We start from the raw sequence: 17,821 nt of genomic DNA on the forward strand, positions 1-17,821 counted from the left end.
AACGTACCGAGTCGACATTTGGAGGCACGTCTCATTTCGATGGTAGGAGAGCGGTTCGGGAGATAGGCGTTTTCATACAGGCATTTCCATTCTCGTCGGTATTCGATGACGTATTCGGAATACACGCTTACTGCTATGATGCTTTTTGTCAACCCTTCCGCTAGAAATGCTTTGGCGGAGCCAACTGAAGGTGAGTTGCAGCTAGTATTTTATAACGCTTCTCTACGTCATACACGTCCGCACCTCGTATGTCTAGGCGTTCTCATTTTCCTCAATCTATGCTAGATGCTTTTTGCATCCAATGGACAACGTGGCCAGTACCTGTAGTCTGTAGTGAGTTACTTTGTCTTAACCTATTTTATCGCTTATCATGGAATATAGTAGGCTTGTTGAGCACTTCTTCACCTTGAATACAGACACCGGTCGGGCATTTTCTCTCGACTAACAGGTAGTCCGGTTAGTAGACCGACATTTCAAGCTAATGCAAGAAACAAACTGTTTGTCTTTAACGCGCGCACCAACCGTCCATTATTTTGGATACACCTGGACGCCTGGTCCACTGACCGCTGACCGTCGCCTGACCGCCCCAAACCCAACCACTTTCCCCAACTCATGTGGGAGCATGTACGTCCGCAACCCAAACACGGCTCGCAGCTGGAAGGCGTCTACGGCTGTGTCCGTCAAGACCCGTTGTGACCTGAACTGACCCATGCCGCGTCTCGTGTTGGTCTGCTCTTTGTGGACTCGTGCTGACCTATGGCTTGACCCGTACTGACCCGCTCCTGACCCGTGCTGACCTGAGCTGCCCTATGCCGTGACCCGTGTTGGTTTGATCTGACCGGCTCGTGGTCACTAACTCTGGTCCGCGCTGCCTCGAGCAGACCTTTGCCTTGACCCGCCGTGACCTCAACTGGCCTATTCCGACAGTTCGCCGGCGGCCTGCCGCGGCCGGGCCGGCTCCACCGGACGCTGCACGCCCAAGCGTCGCAAGACCAGGTGTGACCGTCCAGGGGGCGGCGTTTATCGTGCAGGATAGCGTGATCTTGCGCGAGGCTAGAGCCCCTTGTTCAAGACCCGTTCCAAAGCCGAATACCCAGCCAAACGTGTCACAGATACGCTGACGTGCAGGGAACGTGAATTAAGCATGGTCTCCCTGTACGGTGCTGCGGAAACCTGACAATGTCATTGCTATGCGTAGCAATGCAGCTGCTATGCCACTCATCCGCGATTATCGGACTCTTAAGTCATTCCCCATAGCCCTACGCGTTTCGAGGCGAGTAGTCGGCGCCATGCGGCAGCTGTAGGACCTCTTCCCTTTTGCGCCCCGCGAGTCTGCGCGAGCGCTAACCATTCTCCCTGGACAAGCCTCCCCATTGGTGGCCTGATGGCGTGCCGCTCCGCTGCCGTGAGCCGGCCGCCGCCGCCGCTCCGCGGCGCGCCGCCTGACGGGCGCGCGGCGTGCCGGCAGTCTGGAGGTGCGCGTGACGCCGCAGCGGCGCGCGGCCGGCCGGCGGCCGTCGGACTCTGCTCAGCTGGCGGCCCACCTGCAGGACGTCAGTCTGGCGGAGCCGCCCTCGCAGCGGGTCGAGCAGTTCGACTTCGGCAGCGATATAGGCAGCCCGCGGCTCACCAGGTGAGGCTGACCCGGCCCGGTCCGCAGGACCGCTGACGGCACCGGTCGGGGTTGCCAGCAAGGTGAGAAGGGTCGCTCACCTCTGGCGCGTCGTCTACGTGTTCATTCGGCCTGTCTGCCGTGGTTTGGCTGGCACATCTGAGTGACGCACGGACGACTCGGCGCAACGCCGACGCCACCGCCGGCGAACGGTAGGCTTTTGAGAGTGAGCTCAAAGACAGTTCTACGGGGATGATCTGTCGGCGCCAGGCAGCAGGTGGCGGTGCGATACACCGCTGACCGTCTCCGTGGGGAGTGAGTGCTCACGCGTCCCGTGCAGTGGGCCGCTGACGTCGGCCGGCGCCGTGTGACGCCGCGGCGCGCCCTGCTCCGACAGCCACCTGACGTCGACACCGGCTGAGAGCGCGCCGCGCACCAGCACGCGGCGCTCCGTGCTGCGGCAGACCTCCTACCTGGCGCCCTGGCCCGAACACGGCGGCGAGGAGTAGCCGGCGGCCCGTCCGCTCCCGCGCCACACGGCGCTGGGCCCCCGGCGGACCAGCCGATGGCCCAGCTGTGGGCCGGTCTTTCCGGCGCCACACGGCGCTGGGCCCCCGGCGGACCAGCCGATGGCCCTGGTGTGGGCCGGCCTCTCCGGCGCCACACGGCGCTGGGCCCCCGGCGGACCAGCCGATGGCCCAGCTGTGGGCCGGTCTCTCCGGCGCCACACGGCGCTGGGCCCCCGGCGGACCAGCCGATGGCTCAGCTGTGGGCCGGTCTCATAATGGCGGGTGGAGATCACCGTAAAAAAGCCATTTGCAGAAGGTGGGCGGCAGGCCAGGTTCACCGCAAGCAAGATCTTCTTTTCTGGCTGGGATGTTTCCGTTGCCTGTGCGATTTGTTTGTAAGGTGTACGTGTCATGCAGTTTTACCGTGTTTTGAAGGGTTTGGCTTGGTCGCCGTTGTAAATAAACCATTGAGGTCGTTTGAGATCGTGAGTCGTATTGGTCGCTTCACCAATCACAAGCATTTCACTGCACTAATCGACGACACGATTTTGCTCACGACGAAAACGCATCAGCACCGGACCTGAGCCACCGGCCCTAGCGGTGCAGAGGAGAGATTAAGGGGGATTGGGCACAGGGCCCAATCCACTAGATCGCACTGAAAATTCCACGGGACACCACATTCTACCCGTCTGGAGCCGACCCGGAGCGCCCCACACTGGGACCGCCCCGCTCGCCCGGCGGGGAAGGGGACAGGGACTGGAGCCGGCACGGGGGCGGCGCCTCACTCGCATGGCTCGGTGGGCGGCGGCGGCGGCGGCTGGCCGCTGTCGCAGTAGGAGAGCGGCAGCGGGTCCGGCGGGATGCGCTGGATCATGTCCGGCGTGGGGTGGGCGGCCAGCTCCACCGGTGCGCCCGTCAGCGGTGCGCAGCTGGCCTCCGGCATGCTGCGACAGCGCGGCGTCACCGGACCAGATCACGACCAGATCGCCCAGATCACCTCGGCCTCCGCAGGTCACGGCATGACCGCCGCGGGCGTGCTATTTACGAACAGGCCACGCTATGTCTGCCTCCCAGCGCAACTGTCACTAGGACAACATTATTAACAGCGACGGAACATCATATCAGATGGACTCTAATTGCTAGCGACGAACCGTCTCCGAACGCCGACCGCGGCAGAAGGCAGAGTCTCCCCTGTCACACCTCGACTGACGCCTTGGGCCGTTGCAATGAACATGATCGCCCCGCCTCGGTCATGCGCTGGGCCGGGCCGGCCTTGTACTCACGGCGTGCCGCACGGTCCGCCCGGCGCCTGCTCCTTGGGCGCGAACTCGTTCAGCAGGGACGTGTAGTTGACCGACTTGACCGGCTTTGGGAAGTCCCACTGCTCCCAGGGCTGTCGCAACTGCGTCGAGCGCACGACAGCGGTCAGTAGCTGTACATAACACACCGTAACGGACTGCGCTGAGACGGCAGACAAAGGGGGGGGGGGGCTATTCCCTTTAACCTCCGCCTGCCTGGGCCGGGGACAGCCATCGACGGCAAACTCGGCCGGGTACCAGAGCGATAGTGGCGGCACGGGTCGACGTCACGTTCGATCGCGCGGTGCAAGGACCAATATGCTGGGCGCCCGACCCCTGGACTGTCGCAAATAACGCCGGCCGCCTGCTCCCAGCCTGCTCCATCATGGGCGGGTACGGACGCAGTCGCAGTACGGGTGCGGGGCGCACAAACACGGGACCACAGTCCGGTTCGGTGATGTGAGTTCTGACTCCACCGTGAGAACCGGTGTCGAAAAGAAATCGCGGCACGTGACTAGCACACGTCATACGGTAAATATTACGGAAATGTGGAATCCGTCATAAACCCAAGTCAACGGTCTTCAAGCTTCAAGGAAATTCATTTTATTCCATCTGTACATTCGGCGGCATGCCCTCACTCCTCGATAGTATAGTGGTGAGTATCCCCGCCTGTCACGCGGGAGACCGGGGTTCGATTCCCCGTCGGGGAGCTTTTGTGGGATTTGCTTTTGCGAAGTCTATGTTCTTCTGCACTGGCATTGCTTTCTGTATTTTCGGCAATGCATTATCGATGCTGTGAAAATGTATCCAATATAACCATTTAAAAATGACGTTTTAGACTTTACAACGTATCAGACCACAACAGGAGCGATATTACTGAACCACAGGAGCTTTAGTCAAGGTCGTTACCCAGTTCTAACCGCGCGGCAGGACTGCTCGACTCACCCGCGGTGTCTTCTCTGGCATCCAAACCGGATTCTTCTCCCAGTTCAGCAGCTTCAGGAACTCGCAGTAATTCACGGTACCTTTCTGCGTACGCGGCAGGCTGTGGCAAAGAACGGCGCCGACAAACATCGCGCCAATCAAACGAGCCAACATGCGCGATGTAACCGCAAAGTCTGCTGCGCACAACTGAGCGCAGTGAAATGGAATGCGACACCGCCGTTGCGCACGCGTTCTGAATCTACTTAAAGCCGCGCACGACATGTTCATGTTAGTCCGAAAGTTAGCTCACTATTTCACATCCTTTACACGCGAACTCGACTGTCCAAATGTGCTAGTTCGCACCTACGCCTGCAGCCCCTCCCTCCATCCCATCGCACGCTGCCGGGCCCCAGCGCCGGCGTGCGCCGCTCACCACTCGATGATCTTGTGCACCACGTCTGTGGGCAGCGGCACCTGCTCCTGACGCAGCACGTTCGTGATCTGGTAGCCGGGCACGTCGCCGCTGCGGTACGGGTCGTGGTGCATCAGGCCGTCCTCGATGCGCGAGATGCAGTCGGCTGCGGCACAACGGACCGGGGTGGTGTGTGGCGGAGAGTCGGCAGCGCGCCTGCAGGAGCTGGGAGCGGCAGCCGCGCGGCCAGTAGCGGCTGTGCCCCCCCCCCCTCCCCCCTCCCCAGCACACACCCTTCCACCCATACACTTCTGAGTTCAGAGAGCAGTCCAACCTACCGTTTTTCGAAACACTCCTGTCTCTGGGCATGATGAAAAGATCACGGCAAAATTTAAAACGTTTAACAAACTATACGGATAGTTTTCCATATAGAAATAGTTTTCGATATATGTTGTCAGATGATATGTGCAAATAGTTCCTTCGTCGCCTATATCACACATGTTCCACAACATATAGCCATGTGTTGCGATATATACCATGACCATATAGTATCACAACATGAAGTTTTCCAAATGTTAGTAAAACTGGAAGCCTAGTTAACAAGGAGCAGTATTCGCACAGTGCGTGGCATAGCCGCTCAGTTTGAGTAATAACTCCAAGAGCTCAACCGCCTCAAGCAAGAAAACTGTCCCCATAATAATTCAACACTTTTCAGGGGCGCGTTTTAGGTGATGCCTTTCTTAAGAGCACGCACGATGGGGGCGAGGAGTGGGGTGCATGGAGAAAATTAAGTGGTGACGGAGAACATTGATACACAAGGGCGGCAGACAGCTGTTGGAAGATTGATTAGCAGGTTCAGTTACGAGTACATGCATGCCAAGTGCTCTTAAATGACATTTCTACAGTGCGGAAACGAAGGTATGGCGGAAGGCGCGCGTGCAGGCTGCGTCGCACAGCAGCCGAGACTACCGCAGAAGGCGCGCATGCAGGCTGCGTCGCACTGCAGTCGAAGGTATGGCAGCAGGCGCGCGTACAGGCTGCGTCGCACAGCAGCCGAGTCTACCGCAGAAGGCGCGCGTGCAGGCTGCGTCGCACTGCAGTCGAAGGTATGGCAGGAGGCGCGCGTACAGGCTGCGTCGCACAGCAGCCGAGTCTACCGCAGAAGGCGCGCGTGCAGGCTGCGTCGCACTGCAGTCGAAGGTATGGCAGGAGGCACGCGTGCAGGCTGCGTCGCACAGCAGCCGAGTCTACCGCAGAAGGCGCGCAAGCAGGCTGCGTCGCACTGCAGTCGAAGGTATGGCAGAAGGCGCGCGTGCAGGCTGCGTCGTACTGCAGCCGAGTCTACCGCAGAAGGCGCGCAAGCAGGCTGCGTCGTACTGCAGCCGAAGGTATGGCAAAAGGCGCGCGTGGAGGCTGCGTCGTACTGCAGCCGAAGGTATGGCAGAAGGCACGCGTGCAGGCTGCGTGGCAACAACGCCAGCTCCGTTATGCTGTTTGTTTTGCCACGATGCTGTACCACACATTACAGCTGAATGCACTGCTTGTAGCCCATGACATTAAGTTCAAGTGCATGTTATTCGTTATCGCGCCGCGTTGAAGCAATCGGATCACAAAAGCTTGTGTGATCAGTGCAATTATTTGCGGCTCTAGCTGCAGTTGATTTGCGATGCTACGTGCGACACGAAACGCATCTCAACGTGCATTTTTCGCTCTTCAATCCAGGACTCAAACGAGGTATGCGTACGTAAGCGGCCAGTCGGGCTTATTGAATTTTCTTTCAGTTCAGCCGGCTTTCCATTAATCGCGTCTCTGGAGTTTTGATGAATTCTCCCTTGGATAAATGGAACCTGGCCACCTAGAACCCTCTTTCCTGTGCGCGGGTATCACTCATGTCCCTTGGCATGAGGAACCCCACAAGACACAAATTTGTTCAGGATCGGTAGATATGAATATCTCGGTTTCGCCAAATGCGACACACGCTTTTCGGGAGCGGGAGGGGGGGGGGGGGGGGGGCAGGGACAGCGTGGCGGTGCCGCCGCTGGCGTCACACGGATCACCAGCGTCAGGGCGGGGCGACGCGGCGTGCGCGCGCCGCCAGCTGACCTCCCAGCTTGTGTTGCTTGAGCAGCTTCTGCACGTATCCCACCAGCTCCTCGGTGGAGGCGTACTCGGTCTTGCTCTCATCGGCGCAGAAGTGCCGTCCCAGTGTGATCAGCTCATGCTCAGAGAGTACGTCACCTGGGGAGCCGCGGGGCACGGCACACGCGTCACAACAGCGTTCTGACATTACGCCAGACATGCACGTGGTAAATGTTCACGCTTGCTGGAACATGACCAATGTCGCACACCGGGGGTGTCACTTTGCATGCCCTTGGGGGGGGGGGGGGGGAGGCTGAGCCTCAATATTGATTTGATCTCCCCTCCCCCAATGCTCCTCGGACCCCCCCCCAAAGTGCATGAGCAGAAAAGGGACCACTGGATAACTGAATCACACTAGTACCTGAATTAGTGGTACACTAGATACCTAAACGCACCGCTGTTAATATTATCATCATATATCATCATCATCGCTATCATACCGACTTGAAACGGGGGATCGCTCCGCACAACGTTAACAACACTGAACTCACCAATGTCTGTTGAATTCAATGATGACATCAGCGCCGCAAACCACGAGTGACGGAGCTCCGGGGCAAACCCAGGATTTGGGATACGCCAGGTGACCTTTATTGGCTCAGCCCCCAACCGATCTCAGAAAGTGGCACCCCTGTCACACACACACACACACATCATGGCATGCACCTTCCCGTTGTCGGAAGCGGCAGCGCCGTGCCATATTTGAAGCCCCCACGCCACCTTGGTAAAGGGCGTTCGCAACACCAAGACGTATGCAGTACGCACAGAGGCCGCACCCACCCTCACAGCGGTCCCAATTACGAGGTCTATACCACCGCTGATCTATCCACACTGGAGAGCGGCACTGCGAGCGTGCGAGGGCTTGCCGTCGACGCCACAGGGGAGCTCACCAATAGCAGAAGCCTCACCTGCGTATTTCTTGAGCAGCGAGACCATCTCGTCATAGCTGCAGACGTGGTCGCGAATGCGGTAGCCGCCGTTGAAGTCCTTGTGCATCTGGCGCTGCGCGTCCCTCGGTATGTGCTCGCGCAGCTTGCGGATGATCTGGTCCGGGTTCGCCTTCTCGTACTGCACACACCAGCCACAGATCGGTCGGATGTCTGACTGCCGCCGATCGCCACCGGCGGCGGCCGCCGCCGGTCAGCGGAGTGCTGAGTGCCGCTAGCACAGCCATCAGCCGACGCGACAGCGCGGACCCACGGTCAGTTTACCGAGCACTCTCGCTGGAGACGGCACGCAGCGCAACCTCTGGCCAAAGCATCCAGTCGGACGTCACACTGCCACTGCCTGCCACACTGCCTGAGGTCCGCTGCCGCCGCTCCAAGGCCGTCGCAGCGTCTTTTCGCCGACACATTCTATCGGGCATAAGCCGCTTACACGACTTTCGCTAATGGGTCCGCAATTTTTACCAACGGCCACAAACCTCACTTCGGTCGCTGTGCAGTCGTAATCGAGCCACTGGAACCCTTCGAACCCTGCGCTGGCCGCCTGGCCGTGAAGCGCTCACGTCCTTCGGGCATCAGCGCTGCTCACCTGCTCTGGCCGCTTGTCCGTGTAACTCCCTCGGGTGTCAGCACTGCTTACCTGCGCTGGCCGCTCGTCCGTGTAGCTCCCCCGGGCGTCAGTACTGCTTACCTGCGCTGACCGCTCGTCCGTGTAGCTCCCCCGGGCGTCAGCACTGCTAATCTGCGCTGGCCGCAGCGGCCAGCTGACGCCCGGGAGAGCTACGCGGACAAGCGGCTTGTCCGTGTGGCTCTCCCGGGCGTCCACACTACTCATCTGTTCTGACCGCCTGTCCGTGTAGCTCCCTCAGGCGTCAGCACTGCTCACCTGCGCTGGCCGCTTGTCTGTGAAGATGCCTCGGGTGTCAGCACTGCTCACCTGCGCTGGCCGCTTGTCTGTGTAGCGCAGCGTGTACTCGTCGGCGGCCACTAGCCGGAACTTGAACTTGTTAATGGTGAGCTGGGCGCCGACGAACAGGTCCTCGGAGACGTAGCAGTCGGGCAGGATCGGACAGGCGCGGCGGCACTCCGGGTCGCGCCGCACCGGGCCCCGCTCCAGGAACTGGCCTCCGGCGATCCCTGCCCGGCACGACGGCCGCGCGGCGGGGTCAGCCGAGTGCGGCCGAGACCGCGTGACGGCGATGTGTGTCGTCACGGAGAAAGACGTGCCTTTAATCTGCATGAACTGGGACGTCACGCACCGATGGCTTGCTGGTGGCGTTTGCGACGCCGGAACGACGCCGATTTTGCGAGGCTCCGGTCGCCGGGGAAATCGCCATTTTGCGAGGCTTCGGTCGCCGGGGTAATCGCCATTTTCAGACCGGCGTCGCTGGGACGTCACCCATTCTAATCACAAACACAGCAAGTATGGACGTGCCACCCGAATGCTGTGCTCAGGCCACAGCGAATGTCGTCTCCGTGAGCCGTTTTTTTCTGAAGCCGCATGCGTCACCCCTCCGCCAGTCGCGGAACAAGATGTCGTATTTCTTCTTTTCCGTTGAAAAGTTACTGACCGGGGCGGCGCCCAGCAGTCAACGTCGGCTCGGACAGGGTACACAGCTGTCGCGACGCCCTGGAGGAGACCGGCACACCGAGAACGGGGAACAAAAGGATGCAGGTCTGGAGCGCTGTCCGCCGCCATGCTGCGACGCCACTCACGTCGCTAAAGTAATGCCTGTATGTCGGTAGCACGTCTCACTGTCAGTGGTCGCAGGCAGGCTTCCGGTCAAACGCTTGAACCTAAAGCTGCACGCCATTAGTGGCAGAGGCTCGGCGCGACAAGCCGAGGATGGCGGGACAGCGGCCTATCAGTCCGTGATGGACAGTCGCTGCCCTGACTCGGCTCGAGCTCAGCGGCCTATCAGTCCGTGATGGACAGTCGCTGCCCCGACTCGGCTCGAGCTCAGCGGCCTATCAGTCTGCGATGGACAGTCGCTGCCCTGACTCGGTCCGAGCGCAGCACTCGGACGACCCAGCCGATAACTCACCGCTGTTGGGTATGGGCACCTCGTATATGGAGAGGGTGTCGTCGCTGAGGAAGAAGCACAGGATGAACTTCCTGGTGGCGTCGATCTTGCTGGTGGTCACCATCTGAGCCGAGAAGCGCAGCACATGGCCGTCTAGGCCGTTCCTGCCAGCAGAGCGCGCGCAGGCTCAAGTCGCGCCTTACGCCACAGCTACCACTTTGTCTGGACTCATACACACACATCGCAGGAGCAAGCAAAACATGCGCACTCAGATCTTGAATCTTGTTTTTCCAGTGCTTCAACTGCGGTAAGGCTTTGAGATGTCTTAGCATACACCCAGCGCATGCACCAGACCAGCAAAATCAAAGCAAGGGGCCTGCCCTGAGCCAAGCTCCATGGACAATGATGCCCAGCTGAGCTCAGCTGTGCCACCGCACTTCGGACAGTATGGCTTGGCCGCGGTGTTCTGGCGCCTCCATCCCAACAACGCCCACCCTGTGCCGACCTGTCGTTGACCATGAACTTGTTGAAGTCCTTCTTGGGCGCCTGCGGTATGAGGTTGAAGACGGAGGTGAGCGTGTCCTCCTCGCTGCCGAAGCCAAGATAGGGCGGCACCTGGCGCGGCGGGTCCGGCTTGGGCGGCGGCCGGTACGGCCGACCCTCGCCCAGCTCTGTGGACGCCACCACGGGCGTTGGCTACTTTCAGAACAGCGTGACGGGTCTCGGTACCGGCGCGGACGCACGCAGCCACGCGTGCGCCAGCCTCCGGCCGTCGGTAAAGACGTGCCCACGCGGAGGCCCGCAGCCGACCTACACGACTCGGCTGGCCGTCCGACCCGGCCATGGACAGCATCACATGCTTAACGCGCAGGTGGACGCACGGGACGGCGCGGCCAAGTCGGCTACCTTTCTGGTACTTGATCCTGTAGTAGTCGCGGGTGAACGGGTCGCAGTCGGTCAGCACCATTTCCCGGCCCCAGACGTTCACGTGGGCACCGATGCACAGCTCCGAGTCACTGCGGGACGGGCGGGCGGAAATGGAGCGTCCGCGGGTCACGCACAAGACCTCCGAACATTGACGCCAGTCACGGTCGGCTCCTGGAGTTTTGGTTTGGTCTGTCTAGACACGCTGCCTTCCGAATCGTGCGGGAACCATGAGAAAGCGGTCATCCGAGAATATTAATCAATAATACGACCACTATGTTCCTGCAAGTCGCAGCAGCCACACTAACCACCATTTCGCGTATGTGGTGTCATAATGAGTTCTGTGGACCTCCTTATGACACACACACATACACAGACAGACCACGTTGAACACAAATACTAAGAGCCTCATTCTCTAAACCACAGCGTCATCCCTGGACGTGATTTGTCGTTTCCCGATCGTGAGTAACGCCCAAATGACAGCCAGAGGATGCCACAATAGTGTGACGGCAAAGTCAGACCACTGACTGATAAAAGTCGGACGGGTGGTAGTTGTTGTTGAGGTTGTCGTAGATGAAGAGGCGGCCCATGCCCTTGCCGTAGATGTCGCCGAACGTGTTGAGCACAGTCCTCGGACACTCGACTCCCGGACGGGGCAGTGCCTTCAGTTGCTGGAACAGGGCAGGGCCAACGCGTGACGAGAGTGGCGATAAAAGAGTGGCGATAAAAAGCGCTCTCAGACTTTATGCAACCATATTTAATCAGTGAGTTTGTTTGACCTTGTTGGCCACCTAAGTTCACGGTGGCCAACAACCTTCGAGATTGTTTTGTTTTGTTTTTTAACTCAACTTGCGTCCAGGATTACACTAGGCCTACGTTCTTTCTTCAAAAACGAAAGACTGACCGTTGTCATTTTAGGTTAGTAACGTCCTCTCATCTTTATCAACATCAAATGGAATGTCTCTTGCCATCCCCTTCCTCAAGAAATTCAAGATGAGTGTCATAAACTACCTCATAAAACAGGTTCTGCAGCACAGAAACAACTTGGTTTTAATCACAGCTTGGCCTCCACGCCAGACGCAACGAGAATGAAGTGCTATCCAAAATTCATTCATCTTACTGTTAGAGAAACTATCTTAAAGGTGCATGGCCTCGTCTCACACTTCGCTGTCGCATCAGATTGAACGATTCCCTTGGAAATGCCTTCACTAACAACCATGACCTGACTATGACCTGCAACTGGCCAGAAACCTTACAAAGTATATCTGATTTTGCATACCAAAAGATGGACTATTCAACTGCCCATACTAAGCAAAGTTTGGTTCAGCTACCCCGCACCATTCGCGAGCTATTCTGGCAAAACTTCCGGGGGGGGGGGAGTCAAGCCCCCCAGCGCGTGTTAAACAGCATTCGACAGAACAGTTTGGGTTTACAACAGGGCTTCACGTGACGTGCCGATGCGTGCAGACAAACTCAACACCCCGGTGCGGAAACCACATGGGGCGCACGCTACGAAACCCTGCTCTACGTCAGGCTTAGCTATAGTTCGTTACGGTCCAGGTGAAAAGACAGAGAAAGCAGAACCAAATCAAGAAGGAAAGAACAAGAAACGAAAGGAGAAGATGTAACGAAATCAAGGAGAAAGGAGAAAACAATCGGGAAACAGAAGGAGTGGGAAAAACAGAAAGCAAAACAAAAGGAAAATAAATAAAACGAAAGAGAGAGAATAAAGGAGCAAAAAAGAAAGCAGACAAAATGCATACATCTGCCCGCCCCACTTGCAGGCAGTCACCGGACGCCAACCATGATCCAGTGGCCACAGCTCAGCTCTCGCCAAACTCCTGCCACTCCACCTCCAGAGTGTCTCCCACCTCGCCCACTCCGTCTCCAGCGAGCCAGTGCCGTACCTTCGGCAGGCGGGCGCGGCGCAACAGACTGGGCGCCTTGTAGCGGCCGGCGTTGGGCGGCACCAGCTCCTTGACCTCGATCGTGTCGTCGGCCAGGTAGTAGAGCAGCACGATGTCGCGCAGGTCGCCGTGCTGCACCTCCCGGTCGTCCCAGTAGCCCCAGAAGCGCAGCACCTTGCCGTCGTAGTGCAGGAACTGACCGAGCGTGTCCACCTTCTTGTACGGCTTCAGCGGTCGCATGGAGCGCTCATGCTGCAGGCCGGGGGGGGGGGGGGGAGGGGCAAGCGTGAGGCACGACAGGCACGGCCCTCGGACAACGCCATGGCCGACTGAGGCACGTGCCAGCGCTGTGCCGCCTTCAGATGCGCCTCCTACCATGTATGTGAACTGTGGCGCTTGAAAGACAGCCTCAACTGGAACTGACGAGCTGTGGCAAGGTGTTGTCTCTGTAACGCGTTTGGAAACCGCACTGAACCTCGGCCATGCATAGGTGGAGCCCATGACGCTTGCTAGGAGGACCGCGGGAAAGCGACCAGCCCTGCCGAATAGGACACGGTGGGTCGACGGGGTTTATGTTGAGCGGAACATTGCCGCGACGAATATGGGAGTACCTGGCCGCAGGGAAGGGCAGTCAGCCGAAATCGGGACGGGGTTTCGACGGGGTTAGTGGCGCGACATGCCGCGACGACTATGGAGTTACCTGGCCGTAGGGACGGCAGGTCAGCCGGATTTAGTGAACGGGGGTCGACGGGGTTAGTGGGGAGGACCATGCCGCGGACCACTATGGGAGTACCTGGCCGTAGGGTCGGGCAAGTCAGGCCGAATAGACGGGGTCGACGGGTGGTTAGTGGCGGACATTGCCGCGACGACTATGGTGAGAACGTGGCCGTAGGGGTAGGGCCAGTCAGCCAATAGTACGGGGTCGGACGGGTTGGTTGGTTAGTGGCGGATATGCCGCGACGACTATGGAAGTACCTGGCCGTAGGGAAGGGCAATCAGTCGACGGCAGAATCGGCGATGGATCCTCTGCAGCTTACAGCTGGCACATGCCAAAGCTGGCAAAGCCATCACCCGAACGTGAAGAGCGGGCCGGCAGTCGTCTCCGCCCCAACCCACCCGCGCCCCACACACGCCGCGCCGCAACTCACGTCGTTCCTCGTCTCCATGTAGGCATCGCTGGGAATGCACGTGTCCGGGTTGACACGCACACCCAGCTTGGCGAGGAAGTTGCGCGTGAACTGGTCGCACGAGGTGACGTGGTAGGTGGTGCCGTACAGCACCAGGTCGCGGCCCACGTTCAGGTGCTCGATCGTGTAGAACTCGAAGTCGTCCGGCTCCGGCAGCGGCACCCGGTGGCGGTGCAGCAGCGTGCCTGCAGCACGGCGTTGGCCAAGGGTTCGTCTCTGACGACGCGGGGCGCCGCGACCGCAAACACTACGGGACAACGGCAGGTGCTGCACTGAATCCAGCCCTCGTCCACGTGTCGTAGTGTTGCAAGCCAGGTGCCCACATTTGCCAAAGTTGGCCGAAATGGGTATTTGAAATCGCCGCTCTGAGTCGTCGCTGCTGAGCCAATCGACCTGAACCCTCAAGTCCGCGCCCTGTTGACCCCCTCACCCTGCGGCAGCTGGCTGTTCTTCCACTTGGACTCGATCACCTCGATGGTGTCGTCCTCCAGGTAGAAGTGGATCTTGACGGTGCGCACGCGGCTTCGTTCGACCTGCGAGTTCTGCACGCGGTCGATGTAGTAGCCGCGGAAGCGCAGCACCTGCCCGGTCGCGACGCCGTCAGTACTGAGCGCCGCCGGCTACTGGCATGCGGCAAGCCGTCCAACAGCCAATCTCGGCTATTCGCAGACAGATCATTTGAGTCCGCCCACACCTGCCTGTCTTATCGACGTGCAGTTTAGGGGAAGCGTGTATGGTCGCACATTCCAAAAGATGGTCATCCCACGCTTTGACGCTCCCTTCTGTTGCTAATGGATGACTTTGATCCTCGGTTTATGATTATTGATGACTCCCCATCCGTGCTACATCTGGTCGACGGCGTCACTGACTAATGAGCCAGCTGACCCACCGTACCAACCGGTCGATAGCCGCAGCTCAGAGCTCGTAGTAGTTCGCAGGTAGGCCCCGTCGACCGCACCGACCGAGCCCCAGCTCACGGTGGTCACCGTGGGCTTGGCAGGCTCACCGGCTAGTCCGACCCTTCCTTCCCACCGCAGGCCTTGCCGCGGCGTCACCTGTTTGTCGAAGGCGACCCAGGCGGGCAGGCCAGGCCCGGCCGTGCGAGGATAGAAGCTGTGACGCGGGATGCGCTTGGTCCAGCCAGGCCGCGGCAGGTCCCGGCTGGCGATCTCCTTTCGGCAGCACCGGGGCGGAGGTCAACAGAGGTGGAGGTCAGCAAGGGCGGAGGTCAGCAGGGGTGGAGGGGGTCAGCCGGTGCGGGACGAGGTAAGAGGGATCGGCGAGTGGTGTAAGGCGGAAGGGGCCGAGACTGGGGAGGGGTCAGCGAGCTGTGGAAGACGGAACGGGAGAAAAGAAGAGTGAAGCGGGACGAGGTCAAACGGCGCACGGTGCTGGCTTTGGAATTTAATGTCAGATGTAGCACGCTCGAATGCGACACTGTGACACCCGCTGCTGAATTGATGCACCCTGTTGTACTATCGGGTAACAGTGGTTACGCATTGAACAACTGTCTTAAAATGATTGTCGAGCGTGTCAAAACCATACGGAAATCAAGACACAGATCAAGATACTCACATGGGGCCTTCCCAAACGGCATGAACTCATAGCGTTATCAAAGCATGAGTGTGGCGTAAAACTTGCGAACCAATGCTTGCATGACAAACACGCATGCACCTTGACGTACATTTTTTGCATGTTTTGTGTGACGAAAAAAACATTACTCGCGCCTGATCCAAAGTGAGCACACAACGTTAAAAAGCACATGTAGTTCTAGCGATTTCAATGCCACCGAGATCCCAAGATTATAGTTTTTATCGAAACCTTTTAAAGCAGAGGGAAACGCGCGGGTTGGTGCACGCACGCAAGCACCAGCGCGTGGACGTCTTGAGTTGATTATTTTAAGCGGGACCGATTCCTCTTTCCGTGGAAAACGGTCTCACCATACCCACCTGATCAATGTAAAACCTCTGATCCAACTTGAAATCAAACCGGTGAGGCAGATGGTATCCGGGCTTGAGGGAATGCATCTTCTGTATGGATGCAAAATACACGCATCACCACCGGCTATGTAGCTATTCAGGAAATGTGGAGGAATCTTATCGTTACTCATACCATTCCATCTTACTATCAACGTCTCATTTACACAAATTCCGCAAAACAGGGGCTCATTAATAAGCCAAGTGTGTCTACGCTTTATGACCGCAGGTATGCATATCATGGCGTGCACAATTCATAAATCACCCTGTCTCACACATTAACACAAGACACTCCCCTTTACTCAGCCTCGGAGAATCAAACGGCTATGTTCCCAGCTATACAAACATGATATCGAGCAAAGCAGTGAGAGATATGGTTTACGCACCTTTCCGATTTCCGAGTATCCTGGGATGAATGGTAGCGCCATTGTTTGTGCTCTGAAATGGCTGTGCAGTTGAATCACCGGGCTATTCGCGTTTGACGAATGATGGCAGAGGACGATTATTAGTCACCCATGACACATCGTTTGTGCAGAGAAGCCTCTACATTTGCCATTCGTCTTCAAGAGCCTTCATGGTGGCGGTACCGCCGGGCCAGGGTCACATGGGCGTGCATCGTATAGCGCATTGGTGCTGGCCCTCGCCGCCCACGAGCGAACCTGCGTGGACCACGAGCGGTCCGGCTAATCTGGCAATGCAAGAGACCAAGCGGAGCCATACAGGGGTCCGCCTCCCGCCCGGTGCCAGTCGTGGCGGCGCTGAACCAGATCACGCCGGCCCTCGCCATGCCGGAGCGGGGTGAGCGCACAGCCCAGCTGCGATTGGGCCGTGACAGACCGGAAGGTATCGTGGGAACGAACCGACGGCATCTGAGTCGGGCCCACGGGATTTGATGTTGGAAACGCCAATGCGGGCCGCGTGCGGCAGTCCGGTCCTTGCCAAGAACCCTGCCTGGTACGAGTCGCGTGCCTACCACGGGACATTACTGGTTGGGACCAGGCGTTTCCAGGCTATCGAAAGCCACTTTGGGCCTGAATGTCCTAAAATACCCAGGCAAGTTTAAAAGTTAGGACAAAATGGGCTGGTTTCCACTTATCTACGTATTTCATGTCATCACTCGTTAAAATAAGCATAATTTCATAGCAAAGGGCTAAATTATTACGTTTCCAAATAGAGTTAAGACGAGACAAACTTTAGTGACCGGCGCACCTCGATCACCCTTACTGAAACGGCATGCATTAATCCATAATCGTAGTCCCAAGCCGAAAAGTTGTGTGTGTAGGTTGTCCCCACACAATATTCCCGTGACAGCGGTTGGCTTACTACAAATCTACGCACTCAAGCACATACACAACCATCCACCTCCAGAGTGCAGCTTACCGTATCGGGAAGGTCGTTTTCAGTGTAGGATCTCAGGCTATACGCCTTGTTTTATTCGATGTAAAAGGTTTAAAGCATAGTGTATGAGTCGAAAGTTTTGAATAGTATCCCGTATCCTAGAATACCGAAATTCCCCGCCCTCACAACGCAAAAAATCCTGCACGATATCGCTGAATCCTCAAGCCAGCCGTTCCTAACAACCCAATTATCAACTGACGGCAATGGCGTCCTACGTTACCATGGCAACATGAAAGAACACGACAGTACTAAAATAGCACAAAAGTTACTAGGCTTGAACTGTCAGGCACCGCACGATGTTTAAGCCATCTTGTACCCAGCTATGATATGAACTGCATGTGGCTTTAACAAATCTCCGTTATTTTGGCTGCTACTGCGCAATATCAAGATACGCTAGTGCGCAAATTTGGCCCTGATGGGGCCGCAACGGCTTTGCAATGGCTGACGGGGCAATGGAAGCGAGAAAAACATTCCAAAAGAGAACTTGTGAGCACACTTGCGGTAGCGTAATTGTACTTATCAAGGCCATAGAAGCAGTGGTGCTCATATTAACCCTTACTCTACGAGGGG

The 17,821-nt window shown here is 57.8% G+C and overlaps 1 protein-coding gene and 1 non-coding gene across 3 annotated transcripts; one reads left to right on the plus strand and one right to left on the minus strand.

The window, feature by feature from the left end:
* Positions 1 to 2,619: 2,619 nt before the first annotated feature.
* LOC119110504 (EF-hand domain-containing family member C2) lies at positions 2,620 to 17,321 on the minus strand. 2 transcript variants are annotated; one of them, XM_037234355.1, is made up of 18 exons: positions 17,234 to 17,321; positions 16,240 to 16,291; positions 15,827 to 15,907; positions 14,933 to 15,049; positions 14,308 to 14,458; positions 13,839 to 14,062; positions 12,691 to 12,942; positions 11,312 to 11,454; positions 10,766 to 10,875; positions 10,365 to 10,530; positions 9,881 to 10,023; positions 8,773 to 8,972; positions 7,800 to 7,959; positions 6,859 to 6,993; positions 4,777 to 4,921; positions 4,365 to 4,464; positions 3,405 to 3,523; positions 2,620 to 3,065 (listed from the first exon to the last, which is right to left on the minus strand). In XM_037234355.1, exons 2-18 carry the CDS (start codon positions 16,279 to 16,281, stop codon positions 2,903 to 2,905), a joined length of 2,451 nt encoding a protein of 816 aa, XP_037090250.1. In that variant the 5' UTR covers positions 16,282 to 16,291; positions 17,234 to 17,321; the 3' UTR covers positions 2,620 to 2,902. The 2 variants fall into 2 exon arrangements, with proteins under 2 accessions (XP_037090250.1, XP_037090251.1); XM_037234356.1 differs by having other exon boundaries at positions 16,240 to 16,321; positions 17,234 to 17,302.
* TRNAD-GUC (transfer RNA aspartic acid (anticodon GUC)) lies at positions 4,058 to 4,129 on the plus strand. The gene has a single exon. It is a non-coding gene; the product is annotated as a tRNA-Asp (tRNA).
* Positions 17,322 to 17,821: the final 500 nt, after the last annotated feature.

This window comes from Pollicipes pollicipes, unplaced genomic scaffold, assembly GCF_011947565.3.
Source record: "Pollicipes pollicipes isolate AB1234 unplaced genomic scaffold, Ppol_2.1 Scaffold_7231;HRSCAF=8579_pilon_pilon_pilon, whole genome shotgun sequence".
NCBI classification, from domain to species: Eukaryota; Metazoa; Arthropoda; class Thecostraca; order Pollicipedomorpha; family Pollicipedidae; genus Pollicipes; species Pollicipes pollicipes.